General features: G+C 45.9%; 1 protein-coding gene across 3 annotated transcripts in view; it reads right to left on the reverse strand.

Moving 5' to 3' along the window:
- The window catches only part of podxl2 (podocalyxin-like 2), a 68,437-nt gene extending 50,631 nt beyond the window's left edge, over positions 1-17,806 (reverse strand). For all 3 annotated transcript variants that reach the window (XM_087994062.1, XM_043707601.2, XM_043707600.2), the window contains exon 1: positions 17,367-17,806. In XM_087994062.1, coding sequence (XP_087850188.1) covers positions 17,367-17,400 — 34 coding nt within the window. In that variant the 5' untranslated portion in view covers positions 17,401-17,806. The remainder of the gene's footprint in view (positions 1-17,366) is intronic.
- Between the last annotated feature and the right edge of the window lie 401 nt (positions 17,807-18,207).

Here is an 18,207-nt window from a genome sequence, read left to right on the forward strand (position 1 = left end):
ACATAGAAAGGGAGCAAGAAATCTGGAATTCTGTTCCGGAAATGGTAACTGACACTCGACCAATTGTTAATTTTCTATCGGTGCTTGCTAGATTTCAGTTAACCAAGTATTTGGGGTAAAGGGAGGTGTATGGAGTTAGATCACAGAACAGCCTTCCTATTGTGGAAATGTGGGGAAGGCTTGAGAGACCATAGAGTCATGGAGATTTACAACACAGAAACAGACCCTTCAGTCCAACTTGTTCATGCCAACCAGATATCCTAAATTCATCTAGTCCCATTTGTCAGCATTTAGTCCATACCTCTCTAAACCCTTCTTATTCATGTATCCATCCAGATGCCTTTTAACTGTTGTAATTGTACCAGCCTCCACCACTTCCTCTGGCAGCTCATTCCATACACGCACCACCCTCTGCGTGAAAAAGTTGCCCTTATGCCCCTTTTAAATCTTAAACCTTAAACCTATCCCCTCTAGTTTTGGACTCCCCTACCCTGAGAAAAAGACCTTAGCTATTCACCCTTTCCATGCCCCTCATTATTTCGTAAACCTCTATAAGGTCACCCCTCAGCCTCCGACGCTCCAGGGAAAACAACCCCAGCCTATTCAGTTTCTCCCTATAGGTCAAACCCTCCAGTCCTGGCAACATCCTTGTAAAGCATTTCTGAACCTTTTCAAGTTTCACAACATCTTTCCCATAGCAGGGAGACCAGAACGAATGCAGTATTCATAAAGTGGCCTAATTAATATCCTGTACATCTGCCCTGTTCCAAGTTCTAACTGAATTCTAAAAATACTCATGATATATTTTGGCACTTACCTAATACCACAAAAAGAGTTAACTTCATACAAGTCTATTCTTTAATAGCTAAGAACCACAGAATAAGGAGCATTAAGAAAGCAATTTTGCCCATCAAGGTAATACCAGTCCTTCTGAAAAGCAATCTAGTTAGTCTGCTCTTTCCCTAAATCCCAGCAATTATTTCCTCTTCGGATGCTTATCCAATTCCCTTTTGCAGACTCCTATTAAATCTGTGTTCACCATCCTATCAGCACAATCCAAAACTAACCACTCACTGCACTACAAAAGCTTCCACCAAATAGGTTCAAACTGTATCTCTGGTCACTGATCTTTTAACCATTGGAAATCATTTCTGCTTCTTTATTCTGTTCAAATCTTACATGACTTCTTGAGCACAAATTGAAACAGTCTTATCAGAGTGTTGGCATTCAGTTGTAGAGTCACTATGGTACCAAAGTAGGCCATTCAGCCCATCTAGTCCATGTTGACTCTCTGTAAAATGATCCAATCAATCACATTCCACCCTTCTGTCCATGTGGAATTGTAAGTTTATTCTTGTGAAGTGTTCATCCAAACCCCTGCATAGACAATGAGTTCCAGGTCATTACCACTTACTGTGTAAAAATGTTCTTCCTTACCACTTACTCCCAACCACCCATTGTATCTTCAACCCAACTCTTGTTGTGGGCTGGAAAGATCAAAGGCCCTGGTCCTTGTACCACTCAATTGTTTTTCTTTGACCACATCATCAAAAGCTTTCATAATTGGTTACACTTTGATCAAATTTCTCCAGCTTCTCTGACCTTGCCTTGTCTGGGAGTATGGTGAGATAATGCCTACAACAGCTCCACCAGTGAACTAATTGTTCATCAGCTGCTGAAACCCTCATTCATGCTTTACTTTGGACTTAATTCTCCTCCACTCTCTTGGTCAGTCATCCACCCTCAGTAAACTAAGTCCTAACTTGGAGCAAAATTCCATGCACCAATCAACTTTTTTTTAAATTCACTCATAGGATGTGGGTATTGCTGGCTGATCAACATTTATTGCTGGTCCCTAGTTGCCCTTGAGGAGTTAATGGTGAGCTGCAGTCCATGTGTTGTAGGTAGATCGAATGCCCTTAGGTAAGGAATTCCAGGATTTTGACTCAACAAGAGTGAAGGAACAACGATATATTTCCAAGTCAGGGTAGTGAGTGGCTTGGAGGAGATTTTGTAGGTTGTCAATGTTACCATGTATCTGTTGCATGTATCTGTTTGGAAGGTGTAGTCACCTTCAATGAATTTCTGCAGTGCATCTTGTAGATGGTACACATTGCTGGGACTGAGTGTCGGTGGTGGAGGGAGTGGATAGTTGTGGATGTGATACCAAACAAGTGGCAGCTTTGTCCTGGATGGTGTCAAGCTTTTGGAGTTTTGTTGGAGCTGCACCTGAAGGGCTTGTGCCTGAACGGTCGATTTTCCTGCTCCTCGGATGCTGCCTGACCTGCTGTGCTTTTCCAGCACCACACTCTCGACTCTGATCTCCAGCATCTGCAGTCCTCACTTTCTCCTGCACCCATCCAGGTAAGTAAAGAGTATCCCATCGCACTCTTAATTTGTGCCTTGGGGTGTCAGGAGATGAGTTACTCACAGCACATTCCTAGCCTCTGACCTACTCTTGTAGCCACTCTGTTCATGTTACAAGTCCAGTTGAGTTTGTGGTGAATGGTAACCCCCAAGATGTTGATAGTGGGGGATTCAGTGATGGTAATGCCGTTGAACGTCAGGGGGAAGTGTTAAGACCAACACCTTGATTTAAAAAAATACTCCTCCTTGTTTTCAAATCCTTCTCAGGCCCTCTCTACCTGTGTCATTACCTCTTGCCTCAGAACCCTTTTCAGTTTCTGGCTGCAGGTGCATCTCTGATTTCAATCCCTCTAACATTAATAGCCGTGCTTCTGCTACCCTAAGCTCTGGAATTCCTTTCCTAAAGTTCATTGCTTCCTAACCTCTTCCTACTTCTGAGTCCTAACCCTTTAGCCTAATGTTTGGGTCACTTACCCTAAGGCTCTCCTAATGTTTCTGTGAAACATTTTGATACATCTTATTATTTAAATGGTGCCATATAAATGCAAACTGTTAATGAAGAGAGAACAATCCAAGTTTCAGTAGTCCACCCAAGTAACTAAGGTCCCTCATCCCTGATTTAATTTAGCTACAATAGAAATAGATTTATAATTGGACAGTAATGTGGTCAGAATATACAGAGCCTAAAGTGGATGGTAGAAGAAATTGAGGACTATAGACGTTGGAAAGTCAGAGTGGAAAAGTGTGGCGATGGAAAAGCACTGCAGGTCAGGCAGCATCCGAGGAGCAGGAGAGTTGACATTTTGGATGCTGTGCTTTTCCAGCGCCACACTTTTCAACTCTGAAGTAGATGGTGTAATGTGATAACAACAAAGCTTTCTTTTGATATATTTAGTGTCTCTCACCATTTTAAAGGTACACACAACGTCCTGTTACCACACAATGCCTATGCTTGCTCACCAAGTGCCATTCCCCTGCCTTCTCCCTGTGACCCCGACATGCTCTTTGTTTTCACAGAATACACCAATTTTCTTTTCAAAGCCTCAGTTGAATCTGCCTCTGTCACATTCTCAGGCTGCGTATTTCAGATCCTGACCACTTGCTGTGTCAATTAGTTTCTCAGATCTCCATTGCTTCTTAATTCTGTGTCCTCTGGCTCTTCCATCAAAGGTAACAGCTTCTTGCTATCTGCTCTGTCTAGACCCATCATTGTATTGAACATCTCAATCAAATCTCCTCTTCAGCTGCTCTTCTCAGAGGGAAATAGTCCCCAGTGTCCTCAATCTATCCACAGAACTGAAATTCCTTGAATCGCAGAGTTGTTATGAAATAGGAGGAGGCCATTTGGCCCATTATTTATGCAACGGCTCTCTGAGCTTTTATATTTACTGCTAATCTCTGCATTTTCATATTGTGAAGGAAAATCAAAACTAAACAGAGATAAATCAGGCAAATGGGACTACAATAATTTAGGATATCTGGTCAACATGGATGAGTTGAATTGAATTGAATTTATTGTCACATGTATCGTGGCACAGTGAAAAGCTTTGCCTTGCGAGCAATACAGGCAGATCAAATAGTTAAATAGTATAGATAAGTAAATAATAGAGAAACAGCGGCAAAATCAAAAACACAGGTACAGGCGAATGTTAAGAGTTTGAGAGTCAATTCAGAATTCTAACAACAGTAAAGTTGGACCGAAGGGTCTGTTTCTGTGCTGTAGCTGTTGAGGAATCATTAGCATTGGTACCTGGCTGTCCTTGTTTATCAGGCTTTGATGTAAATTCCAGAGACAGCTCTCACTGCCCTTCAGGCTATGAATCTTTCAGCAACCCACGTCATCAGAGCTTATTACCTCAGAGGTTTAGTTTAAAATTAATTCACAGGATGTGGATATGGCTAGGCCAGCATTTATTGCCCGTCCCTAAATACCCAGAGGGAAATTAACTGCCAAACACAGTCACCTTCTGTTGCCATTAACCAAATGATTGATAAGTGGGCGGCACGGTGACACAGTGGTTAGCACGGTGGAACAGTGCCAGAGACCCGGGTTCAATTCCCGCCTCAGGCGACTGACTGTGTGGAGTTTGTACATTCTCCCCGTGTCTGCGTGGGTTTCCTCCGGGTGCTCCGGTTTCTTCCCACAGTCCAAAGATGTGCAAGTCAGGTGAATTGGCCATGCTAAATTGCCCGTAGTGTTAGATAAGGGGTAAATGTAAGGGTATGGGTGGGTTGCAGGTCGGTGTGGACTTGTTGGGCCGAAGGGCCTGTTTCCACACTGTAATGTAATCTAATCTAATCTAATCTAAAACAAGTCTGAGAGAAGGGAATGGTTCACCAGGTTTGTGAAAGGTAAAGGCATAAAAGGAATTAGGTGAATTAGCTTGTGTTGCCAACAATGTAGATTTTGTTCTTTTTGTTCAAGAGATATCACTGGCTATAACAGCATTTCCTGCCCAGAGTGCAGAGTGCCAATCACATTGCTGCAGGTATGGACTCACATGTAGGCCAGCAGTTTCCTTTGCTAAAGGACATTAGTGAATCAGGTAAACTGTCAGACAATCATCAATTTAGTCATCATTAGATTAACAGTAAAGTGATAATACCTCCCCTTCATCCCTCCAAGTTTGACACACGTTGCGACATCGAACATGTTTTCTGACACCTCCACCTCTGGGCTCACTTTTTCAATCAAGAATCTCGCCCACCCACTGAGGACCCCTCCTCCCACCTCCAGCACACCCTATCCACCTGGACAGCCTGTGCTGGTCTGTTACCCGCCCTTGACTTCTTCTTTTCGAACTGCTGCTGTGAGATAGACCTCCTCAACCTGTCCACCCCTCCCCCCAACCCACTTTAACCTCCCTCCCTCATAAGGCACAGTGCTCCACTCCCTCTGCTCCAACCCCAACCTCACCATCAAACCCGCAGACAAGGGGGGTGGGCGCAGTGGTAGTTTGGCACACCGACCTTTAACCACTGAAGCCAGGCACGAACTTGCAGACACCTCCTCCTACTGCCCCCTCGTTCACGACCTCGCCTCCCATTACCAAACCATCATCTCCCAGACCATCTACAACCTCATCACCTCTGGGGATCTCCCACTCATAGCCTCCAACCTCATTGTTCGTGAACCCCACACCACCCGATTCTACCTCCTTCCTAAGATTCACATACCTGACTGCCCCATTTGACTCATTGTCTCAGCCTGCTCCTGCCCCACCGAACATATCTCTGCATACCTTTACACCATCCTGTCCCCTTAGTCCAGGAACTCCCCACCTACGTTTGGGACACCACCCACGCCTGTCACCACCCCCAAGTCTCTCGTTTCCCCAGCCCCCAATGCCTTATCTTCACCATGGACATCCAGTTCCTGTACACATCTATCTGCTATGACGAAGGTCTCCAAGCCCTCCATTTCTTTCTCTCACGCCGTCCCAACCAGTACCCTTCCACCGGCACCCTTATCCGCCTGGCTGAACTGGTCCTCACCCTCAACAACTTCTCCTTCCAGTCCTCCCACTTCCTCCAAACCAAAGGGGTAGCCATGCGCACCCACATGGGATCCAGCTATGCCTGCCACTTCGTTGGGTACATGGAACAGTCCATCTTCCGTAGCTACACCACCACCATCCCCCACCTTTTTCTCCGCTACATTGATGACTATATCAGTGTTACCTCATGCTCCCATGAGGAGGCTGAACAGTTCATCAACTTCACTAACACCTTTCACCCTGACCTCAAAATCACCTGAACCATCTCGGACACCTCCCTCCCCTTCCTGGACCTCTCCATCTCCATCTCTGATGACTGACTAACCATCTACTACAAACCCACAGACTCCCATAGCTACCTGGACTACACCTCCTCCCATCCTGCCTCTTGTAAAAATGCCATCCCTTATTCCCAATTCCTCCGCCTCCACTGCAAATGTTCCTAGGATGACCAATTCCAATTTAGAAAATCCCAGATGGCCTCCTTCTTCAAAGACCACAACTTCTCCTTCCCAGTGGTCAACGATGCCCTCCAGCACATCTCCTCCACTTCGTGCACCTCCGCCTGTGAACTGCACCCCTCCAACCATAAAAAGGACAGATCCCCCTGGTCCTCACCTTCCACCCCATCAACCTCCGTATACATCGCATCATCCTCTGCCACTTCTGCTACCTATAAACAGACCCCACCACGAGGGACAGATTTCCCTCCCTACCTTATCAGCATTCCGGAGAGACCATTCCCTTCGCGACTCCCTTGTCAGACCCACGCCCCCCCCCCCACCCCACCCCCACCCACCACCACCAGCTCTCACCCCACTCCCGATACCTTCCTCTGCCACCGCAGGAAGTGCAAAACCTGCTCCCACATCCCCTCTCACATCCCCCAAGGCCCCAAAGGATTCTTCCACATCCAACAGAAATTTTCCAATGTCATCTTCTCCCTGATAATATCACTAGGCTATCACCTCCCCTCTTGCCAGTATTGGGAATGGTCATTATTTTTATTGAATTCACTTCCATCACCTAACTTGGTGGGATTCATCCCGGTTCTCTGGATCATTAACTGGATTAATAGTCTAGTAGTAATACCACGAAGTTATTGCCTCCTGACCCTTGTAGGTGGATGGAACAACCAAGAGAGATAAGCAGGGGTTCAAGGTCCTTGGGAAAGAACAGTGGTACAATACATCTTGACAGCAACACAGCAGATATATCTTCCTCTTTGTCTGTGATGTGATTGCTGGACAATCAACAACATCATCATCAAGTGAAACATGAGCAAGACCAAGATCATCATCTTCAGACAACTTGCTACTGAGACCCTCCTCAATCTGGGATCAATTCCACCAATGCTCCTGAAAACATCCTCTGGCCTCCAGAAACCTTGGCTCAACAAAACCTCCATTCCCAAATCATTTTCTACACTATATCACATGCGTCCAGCCCTCTGAACCACGCTGTCCTATTCCCCACCTCTTCCAATCGCTCCACAGCCTCCACCTTCCCTAATGCTGAGACCTCCTCCAGTCCTACAAACACTCTCCCAACACCCTACCCCATATTCCTCTGATCCCAGCCTCCCATGTATATCCTCCCAGTATATTTGGTAGTGGTGCCATCAGCCAAGTGGATCCTACTATTGAAAAAAGCTAGCCACCAGGATATGTGAACATCGACTAGCCACAAAATGACATGACCCACTTTCACAAGTATCCTTACATATGGACAAGGAAGGACACCACTTTGACTGGGACAATACATCCATCCTAGGTCAAGCCAAACAAAGACGTGCATGAGAATTCCTAAAAGCATGGCATTCCAACCGGAACTCTATCAACAAACACATTGACTTGGATCCCATTTACCACCTCTTGAGAAAAAGTACAGGAAATGACATCACCACATGAAATGATGTCACCACAGGAAATGACATCACCAACTCAGCGAGCAAACCTACATCCAGAACTTCAACCTGAGCTACAAATCTTCTCAAAACTTTCTGGATCCTACTCTTTTAAGTTCGCTCCTCAGAATCACAGAATGGTCATGGCATAGAAGGGGGACCATCACTGAATGAGCAATTCACTCGTGCATTTCCCTGCCTTACCCTGTGAACTTGCACATTCTTCCTTTTTCAGACAGCACAGTCATTCCTTTTGGAACGTCTTGATTGAAGCTGTTTTCTCTTCGATCTCAGGTAATATACTCCAGACCCTAACCACTCGCATCTATCAAGTTGCCTTTACTTCTTTTGCCAATCACTTTAACTCTGTGCTCTTCAGTGGCAACATTTTCTCCACATCTATTCTGTCCAAACCCTTTTTAATCCTCTCTCCCTCCACCTTTCGCCAGCCCTTTGATCCCTCAATAAACTCCATCGATTTGAGCAAGTGGGCAACATGGTGGCACAGTGGTTGTGGGCGACAGGGTGGCACAGTGGTCGTGAGCGGCACAGTGGCACAGTGGTTAGCACTGCTGCCTCACAGTGGTTAGCACTGCTGCCTCACAGCGCCAGAAACCCGGGTTCAATTCCCACCTCTGGCAACTCTCTGTGTGGAGTTTGCACATTCTCCCCATGTCTGCGTGGGTTTCCTCCGGGTGCTCCGGTTTCCTCCCACAATCCAAAAAAAAAGTGCAGGTTAGGTGAATTGGTAAGGCTAAATTGCCCATAGTGTTAGGTGAAGGGGTAAATGTAGGGGAATGGGTCTGAGTTGGTTGCGCTTCGGCGGGTTGGTGTGGACTTGTTGGGCTGAAGGGCCTGTTTTCACACTATAATGTAATCTAAAAAAAATCTAAAAAAAGTGTTGGTCACTCCTTCCAGATCTTCCTTTCTCGGTCATGAGTCCATTCTCCTCATGCCTTATTGCATCAAAGAAATTATAAATAAATATGAGTATTAACCAGAAAAACACATTCTATCAAATCTTTTCACCTTGCTCTAAGCAGCACAATTTGCAAGAATACCAACGTAAGGGGAAAGCAACATTTATATCGTATGAGAGGAAAATGCTGCTTGGTGACCAAGTGGACCTGATTGGTCGAAGTGTTTCCATGGTGATCAGAGGAGAGAGTGTGGTGCTGGAAAAGCACAGCAGGTCAGGCAGCATCCAAGGAGCAGGAAAATCGACCATTTGGGCATAAACCCTTCATCACCCTTCTTCTGCTCCTCAGATGTTGCCTGACCTGCTGTGCTTTTCCAGCGCCACACTCTCGACTCTGATCTCCAGCATTTGCAGTCCTCACTTTCTCCTGCCATGGAGATCTCACTGGTTAATGATAGCTGACAGTTAACTGCAGGGCTTTATTTAAAATTTTAAACTAGGGCATATTCACTGACTGGTGAAGGTGTTGCCCTGAGAAATGAACCTGAGAGTGGTCACTTACTTTGAGCTGAAACTGAGTGTGTTCATCTTGCTGTCTGCAAGGATTGGAGCTCTGAGGAATCTGGGGAAGAGAATTCTAAAGAAGCTAACAGTACTAATTCGTACTAAACTCTGTCTTAAATGGGAAATCTTTTTATAAAAATTACTCTTCTTGCCTCTGAATACCCTCACAGAAGAAGGCATCCCATCAGCATTTAGCCTGTCAAGCCCCCTCACAGTCTTATACATTTCAGTAAGATCTCAACTCCACAGGAACAAGTCCAACTTGCCAACCTTTCTTGATAAGACAAACCCTCTAACGCAAGATCAGCCAAGTGAACCTTCTGTAAACAGCTTCTAATGAAGTCCATCACTCCTTAAAAAAGTAGAGCAAAATTGTACCCACCAGTGGGCAGTCATTTAGCTCCGTTGGGTTGATGGCTGGTTTGAAATTTGGAATAATGCCAACAGTGCAGGTTTGATTCCTGCACTGGCTGAGGTCTCCATGAAGGACTCTGTAACCCTTGCATAAGCCATGCTGTCCCTCAGATTAACCATTGCCAGTTGTTGCTCCCCTCTTGAGAGCAGCCACACAGACAAATACATGACTTTTCTTTTACCCACACTATTGGAAGTGTGATCTCACAGAAGGTCCTATCCAGCTGGATCAAGACTTTGCTATTTTCAGTCATACCACAAGGTTTGTTATAGCTCAGACCTGGTTATACAGCAAGGCAAAAGTGAGGACTGGAAACCAGAGTTTAGATCAGAGTGGTGCTGGAAAAGCACAACAGGCCCAGCAGCATCCGAGGAGCAGGAAAGTCGATGTTTCGGGCAAAAGCCCTTCATCAGAAATAAGACAAAGGGTCAGTTAGACTTGAAACTTAAGCTCTTGTCTCTCCTTACAGATGCTGCCAGACCTGTTGAGATTTTCCAGCATTTTCTCTTTTGATTAATGATTAGATTCCCTACAGTATGGAAACAGAGCCTTTGGCCCAACAAGTCCACACTAACCCTCCAAAAGAGTAACCCACCCAGACCCATTTCCCACATGATTAATGCACCTAACACTACGGGCAATTTAGCATGGCCAATTCACCTGACCTGCATATCTTTGAGCTGTGGGAGGAAACCGGTGCACCCGGAGGAAACCCACGCAGACACGGGGAGAATGTACAAACTCCACACAGACAGTCGCCCGAGGCTGGGATCAAACCCGGGTCCCTGGCACTGTGAGCGACTGAGCCATCAGCCATTCATATCCCAGACAGCATCTGCTGCACACAAGGCAACTAATAGCATATAGTCCAGGTACATTCAGGCAGGAGATAAATTCCAGGATTCCGGAAGTTTCCATCCCTGGCAGCATTCACCTCTCCAAGGCCTACCTGAAGTTTGGTGCTCAGTGTTGGGCTCAATACTCCATCTGAGGCCTAACCATTGTTTCAAAAGGGTTAAGGATAAATTATTCAGTTTTGTTCTCTACTCCTTCATGAATAAAATCCATGGATCTGAGCAGATCTTTTTAAACAGTGTCCTCAATTTGTACAGATCCTCCAAAAATATGTGCATGCACAGTGCAACGTCTCTCTGTTCCTGCACCTCTGTCAAAATTATACCAGTTATCTTCCTTACAAAGCTAACTCTTGAATGCGCTGCCAGAGAAGATGGTGGAAGCAGACATGAGTAACAACATTCAAGAAGCAACTGGATGAACACGTGAATAGGAAGGAGATAGAGGAATATGTAACTGTAAGTGAAGACAGTTTTAGTATGTAAGGGCAAAATGTGTTGGTGCAGACTTGCAGGGCCGAAGGACCTGCTCCTGTGTTGTATTGTTCCTTGCCCTTTACATTTCTCTGCACTAAATGGCATCTTGCAAGATTGAGCTATAAATATCCCACATTTTTCCTTTTAATAATTACATTTGTTGCATCTACCTGAAAGGGTGGAGCCTGATATTTTTTCCAAACTCATTTAGCTATACTTGGGAATGTCAGGTTGGATTATTGGTTCAAATCCAGAGGAGAGGAATTTTTTTAAAAAATTCTATCCTGGGGGGTTTTCTGGTGAGTCCAGCATTTGTTGCACCTTCCTAATCACCCTTGAATTAAGTGGTTTGTTGGCCATTTCAGAGATTAGTTAAGAATCACCCACATTGCTGTAAATCTGGAGTCACATGCAGTCCAGGAAGGAAGTGCAAGTTTCCTTCCCTAAAGGACATAAGTGAACCAGATGGCTTTTTCCCAATTGACAACAATTTCATTACTGTTAGCTCGCTTTCAATTCCAGACAGCTGGAATTGAAAGCTAGCCATCCAAAGCTGGGTGGCACAGTGGCTCAGTGGTTAGTACTGCTGCCTCACAGCACCAGGGACCTGGGTTTGATTCCAATAGACAATAGGTGCAGGAGTAGGCCATTCTGCCCTTCAAGCCTGCACCACCATTCAATATGATCGTGGCTGATCATCCTTAATCAGTATCCTGTTCCTGCCTTATCTCCATAACCCTTGATTCCACAATCCTTGAGAGCTCTATCCAACTCTTTCTTAAATGAATCCAGAGACTGGGCCTCCACTGCTCTCTGGGGCAGAGCATTCCACACAGCCACCACTCTCTGGGTGAAGAAGTTTCTCCTCATCTCTGTCCTAAATGGTCTACCCCATATTTTTAAGCTGTGTCCTCTGGTTCGGCACTCACCCATCAGCCGAAACATGTTTCCTGCCTCCAGAGTGTCCAATCCTTTAATAATCTTATATGTCTCAATCAGATCCCCTCTCAGTCTTCTAAACTCAAGGGTATACAAGCCCAGTCGCTCCAGTCTTTCGGTGTAAGGTAATCCCGCCATTCCAGGAATTGACCTCGTGAACCTACGCTGTACTCCCTCAATAGCCAGAAAGTCTTTCCTCAAATTTGGAGACCAGAACTGCACACAATACTCCAGGTGTGCTCTCACCAGGGCCCTGTACAGCTGCAGAAGAACCTCTTTGCTTCTATACTCAATCCCTCTTGTTATGAAGGCCAGCATGCTATTAGCCTTCTTCACTACCTGCTGTACCTGCATGCTTACCTTTATTGACTGGTATACAAGTCTCTCTGTACTGCCCCTTTAACTAAATTGATTCCATTTAGGTAGTAATCTGCCTTCCTGTTCTTGCCACCAAAGTGGATAACCATGCATTTATCCACATTAAACTGCATCTGCCATGTATCTGACCACTCACCTAACTTGTCCAGGTCACCCTGTAATCTCTTAACATCCTCCTCACATTTCACCCTGCCACCCAGCTTAATATCATCAGCAAATTTGCTAATGTTATTACTAATACCATCTTCTAGATCATTAACATATATTGTAAAAAGCTGCAGTCCCAGTACTGATCCCTGCGGTACCCCACTGGTCACTGCCTGCCATTCCAAAATGGAGCCGTTTATCACTACTCTTTGTTTCCTATCAGCCAACCAACTTTCAATCCAAGTTAGTACTTTGCCCCCAATACCATGTGCCCTAATTTTACTCACTAACCTCCTATGTGGGACTTTATCAAAAGCTTTCTGAAAGTCCAGGTACACTACATCTACTGGATCACCCTCATCCATCTTCAGAGTTACATCCTCAAAAAATTCCAGAAGATTAGTCAAGCATGATTTCCCTTCATAAATCCATGCTAACTCTGACCTATCCTGTTACTACTATCCAGATGTGTCGTAATTTCATCCTTTATAATAGACTCTAGCATCTGTCCCACCACTGAGGTCAGACTAACTGGTGACAGACTGTGTGGGATTTGCACATTCTCCCCGTGTCTGTGTGTGTTTCCTCTGGGTGCTCCGGTTTCCTTCCACAATTCAAAGATGGTGAATTGGCCATGGGAAATTGCCCAAAGTGTTCAGGGATGTGTAGGTTAGGTGCATGAGTCAGGGGAAATGTAGAGTAATGGGTCTGGGTGGTATACTCTACAGAGGGTCAGTGTGGACTTGTTGGGCCGAATGGCCTGTTTCCACACTGTAGGGATTCTATGATAACTTTGATTTATTTAACTCAAATTCCACAAGCTGCCCTGATGGGATTTGAACCCATGACCACATGGCATTAGGGTGGGTCTCTGGCATTACTAGTCCAGTGATTTGTGGATGAATCCACAGGGCAACTTGTTGGGTATGGTGCTAATTGGCACCATAGAATAAATTAGTCTGCATAATGTGGAACAAAAACAGAAAATGCTGGAAACACTCAGCAAGTCAGGCGTCATCTGTGGACAGAAGCAGATATAATGGGCACAATATTCTAGAGGTTACAGCAATGTGGGCGATGGAGAAATGTGTGGCAGAATCATGTGAGAAGCCTGGCAAGCTCCATCTCAACATCGGGAGCATTGCACCAGCTTTTGTGCTTTTCACAAACATTCAAGCTAATGAGCGTCTTGTTAGGTATTGGTGAGTTGCTAATTCAGGGGGATTATTGCTCAATAAACACCTTGTTAATGGATCAACTCACCTCATCAATATTCTGCTTCCTATCTTAGTAAATGTCACAAACAAGCTGAACATCAAGAATTCCCAAAATTGAAGTCAGAGTGGTTACCTGGCAACGTCAGCTCACCACTTGTTCCAGAGGACCTCTATGTTGGACACCAGACGCCAACATCTCAGCGCACACCCCACACCCACCAACAGTGGTATTCCAAGATGTGTCAGCTTCTAAGAATCCTCATTGTCCATCTCCCATCCACTTACAGGATGTTTCGGCCCTTCAATGCTGACCCTCGGACTGCCCCAGGAACTCTTGCAAGCACATAGTGTGTACCCGGGACACACACCCAGCTCAGGGACTGCCCCAGGCTGTACCTCCAAGATCTTCACTCACTCTATGCTCACAGCATCCCTGCTTTTCTCTGCCTTTCTTTGTATGCTTGGCTTCCTGAGATACCAGACTCAGATGACTTCTGTCTCACTGAGTGTTTTTTTAGCACTGACACAAAGACAAGAAGTTTGTCATTGGTGCCAGCGATGCCTCAGTCAAGGAGGGAAAGCCTTGCCTCCTGGCACAGTGAAGTGAAAGTGGGTACTGCAGATGCTAGAGATTATAGTCAAGATTAGAGTGGTGCTGGAAAAGCACAGCAGGTCAGGCAGTATCCGAGAAGCAGGAAAATCGACTTTTCGGACATAGGCCCTACATCAGGAGCCTTTCCTGTTGAGTCAAGGGCAGCCTCTGACCCTCGTCCAGGGGTTTGGACACAGTCAGTCAGTCACTCGGGATGGGCGGAGTCAGGATCCTCTCCACCTCCGAGGTGAGGAGCTGACTAACGAACTGCCCAGCACCCAGCTTGACTCTTTATTCCTGAAGGGGGGGGTGCTGTTTTCCTCCTGGAATGAGAGACAGGCGGGTACTGAGGGTGATGGAAGTGGGTGGCACAACTGTCACTGTTGGTGCAGGAGGGGAGGTGTCCCTGAGTGAGTGGGCATCATAGAGGGCACATGGGGTCAGTGGTGCTGGGGGTTGGGGTGGGTGAATGTGACTGAGGGAAGAAATTGCAGGCAATAATCAGAGTGATAGAGGAGGAGCCTTGGCGGGAGGTGAGTAGAGCAGCAGAAAGAGAGAGAAAATGGGGCATTTCATTGTAGAGTAGAGAAGGACATTGACCTTTCTCCTACTGTGCTGGGCATCCTCCAGACGGCACTGACATGGGTGGAAACCTCGGACCAGCCGGTACCTGGTATCAAGACCTCCACTGTTGGCCCTAGGATTGAGGAAGTCCTGCCTCTGCCCAACTCTGTCCAGGTCCCTGCCCACAAAGCAGAGCATCAACTTCCCCTTATCTGCCATGTCCGGGTCAAATATCAAGAACCCTGTGGGACAGCTCTGTACTCGCACGAGGTTTTTCGAGCTACGCAACACATTTTTAAAGATGGCATGAGCACAAGGGACACTGGATATTTCTGGGATATCCCAGCAGCAACAAGTTATTACGACACAGTGGCTCAGTGGTTAGCACTGCTATCTCACAGTGCCAGGGACCCAGGTTTGATTCCACCCTCAGGAGTTTGCACATTCTCCCTGAGTCTGCATTCCTCCGGGTGCTCCAGTTTCCTCCCACAATCCAAAGATGTGCACTTAGGTGAACTGGCTATGCTATACTGCCCATAGTGTTCAGTGATGTGTAGGCTAGGTGCATTAGTCAGGGGTAAGCATAGGGCAATGGGTCTGGGTGGGTTACTGTTTGGACATGTTGGACTGAAGGGCCTATTTCAACACTGTAGGGATTCTGTGACAGGAACAGCACCTGGTGGGATAGTTATTTAATTAGATGATTAATTAATTACCTCGCAGAGAGAGAAAAAAATCCTCCAAAAAGCTCAATTCAACTCACGCCCTAAAGCACTGTAAGATTTAGCCCAAAACTTCAGGTTAACAACTTTCTTTGGGAGTAAAGGTGCCATACTGTTAATGTCTAGGCATATTGAGGCCTAGACAAATGGTTCAAAACCCAGTGCAGCTGGTTAGACTACATCCAAAGAGTATAATCTGCAGGACTGTGCGAGGTGTTGTATTTTCAGATAAAATGGCCAACTGAGGCCTTTGCCCCTCAGGCAGAGGTTAAAAAATCCCACTCTACCATTGAGTGAGGACACTGGCCAATCAACATCACAACAGATGGGCCCTCCTGTGCCACAGTGGTAGTGTCCCTAATCCTAGACTGGAGGCCTAGGTTCAAGTCCCATCTGGTCCAAAGGTTTGCAATAACACCTCTGAACTGGTTGATTAGAAAAATAGATTAAATTTTAAAAATTCCAACATTACGAGAAGGAAAAAAAAGAGTTTAAAACAAATGATCAAACTGGCTATCTGTTTATAACTAGGTGTGCACAAAACGTTTCTCACTTCTCTACGTGTAAACAGTGACAGCAGTTCAAATGTACTTCATCGCTGGAAAGCACTTTGAGATTCCCAACGGTTGCACAAAGGTGCTGTATAAATGCAAGTGTTCCTTCTTCTCCACAAAGTCTGGCATGGTTATTGCAGGATGTTTCAGAGGTGTTCCCTCTCCCCATGTGTTTGAAAGGTGCATTCTCTTTCATCAGGTAGAGAGCTCACTATTTAACTTGATGTGGAGATCAAGTCCCTGGGGGGCTTTTCGTTAATCTACTGGGGTCATGGCTGTGGCTCACAACAGCAGGGCAGACCGGAGAGTTCACCGTTTGAGAAATCAGGGGAACACACCCTAAAGCTTAGCAAGTAAGATTCTTTATGCTGCGTTCACCCCCTAGTACTCATTACGGAGCAATAGGTTCAGACAAACGTGGCACAAATAAACTGACCCCCCCATTAGTTATTGATTATCTCCATTGTAACTTTATTTAACCTCCTGGTTCAGATTTCTCTGAAAAAGGGACCGAAGCTGTGTCTGAGTGGATTAGTGGTGCTGGAAGAGCACAGCAGTTCAGGCAGCATCCGAGGAGCAGCAAAATCGACACTGAAGGGCTTTTGCCCGAAACATCGATTTTACTGCTCCTCGGATGCTGGATGAACTGCTGTGCTCTTCCAGCACCACTAATCCAAAATCTGGTTTCCAGCATCTGCAGTCATTGTTTTTACCTGTGTCTGAGTGGGTCAGTCTCCTGCCCCTGGATCTGAACGCCCTCTCCTTGCTATTTGAGAAGGTAATCATCTGGAGGTCAGCACTAAGGGCACACATTGATGTCTTGTGGTAGGCCTTGTCATGTAGAAAGATCTCAGCTCATTGCTTCGAGGAGGAAAGCTCTTCCCCAAATCCCTCCAAAGCTAGGCCAATAATTTATCCCTCATTCAGCATTATGTAGGGTTAGTGCTTCCGTCCGGACAACAGGGACTGCACCTCTGGAGAACACAGGTTATAAATCAGTTTGGGGTCTCATGAAACCTGCATTGTATAAAAGCACGTCCTTCCATTCATAAACCAGCGAATCAAGTCCAGGCCACATCACCTCTTGGTTTGGGAGCAGGTACATCACTTAGGATTGGATATTCGGGCAATAATATCACACAGACACAGGAACAATTCTTTGTCCCAGACCTGCAAACTTTTCTTTCTTTTAAAAGCCCCCCCCGGGAAAAGGAAGACGGAGAGACACAGAGAAAATGCAATATTTTCACTTACCAAGTGCACAAAGGAGAGATTGTCTCAGGCTCATGGTTGGGATGCAGAGAGCGACACAGAGAGTGTGATTTGTTTCTTCTCTCCCACCCTCCCTCCTCTGCCTTCCCCTTCCAGCGGTGGAATAGAAGGTTTCTTGATGAGGTTCCTTTATCCTTTCGGGATAAAACGCAGCCCTCCCCTCGCCCTTACTGTGCTCGCCTGAGACAGACACAATTGCAGCTTGGCTGTTTGAGCAGGTCCATCACAGACAACGGAGAAATCGGAGCCTTTTGCAGACACGATCAATGAAACTTACGTGCAATTAATTTCACAAAATGCAGCTCTTTCCTTACCCCGTCTTTCCCCTTCCTCCCGTTCACTGCTGAAATATATTTTTTTACAAAACTATTGCAAATAAGTTGCCCTCTTCTGTGCTCCCCCTGCTCCCCTCCGCGGTGAGTTTGCAAGCTCCTATCAAATTGCTGTTCTCAGGGAGACAGACTGAAAAGCTGAATAATTTCACTGATTATTGCGCAGTGTCTGTTATCCAGGTCGAATTCTTCCCTCTTCTGGGTCCTACCTTCCGTCTGCGACATCGACAGAGATGTATGACACTGTCTCATACAGAAGCGAGCAATGAATGAAAGAAATAAAAGCAGAGAGTGTTGGAGAAACTCAGCCGATCTGGCAGAAAGCAAAGTTAATGTTTCGACCTTGATATGGTTCTTCTTCAGAATTCAACAACTTTCCAAAGTTGACGCATGGGTGCCTGATTGTTCCACCCCACTCTCTCTCCCTCTCTCTCCCTGTCTCCTCCAAGCCCTCCTCACTCTCTCCACCCAGGCCTCACTCTCCAATCTCC

Source organism: Chiloscyllium plagiosum, unplaced genomic scaffold, assembly GCF_037043375.1.
Source record: "Chiloscyllium plagiosum isolate Xiang-an unplaced genomic scaffold, Cpla_swu_hap1 HiC_scaffold_14, whole genome shotgun sequence".
NCBI lineage: Eukaryota > Metazoa > Chordata > Chondrichthyes > Orectolobiformes > Hemiscylliidae > Chiloscyllium > Chiloscyllium plagiosum.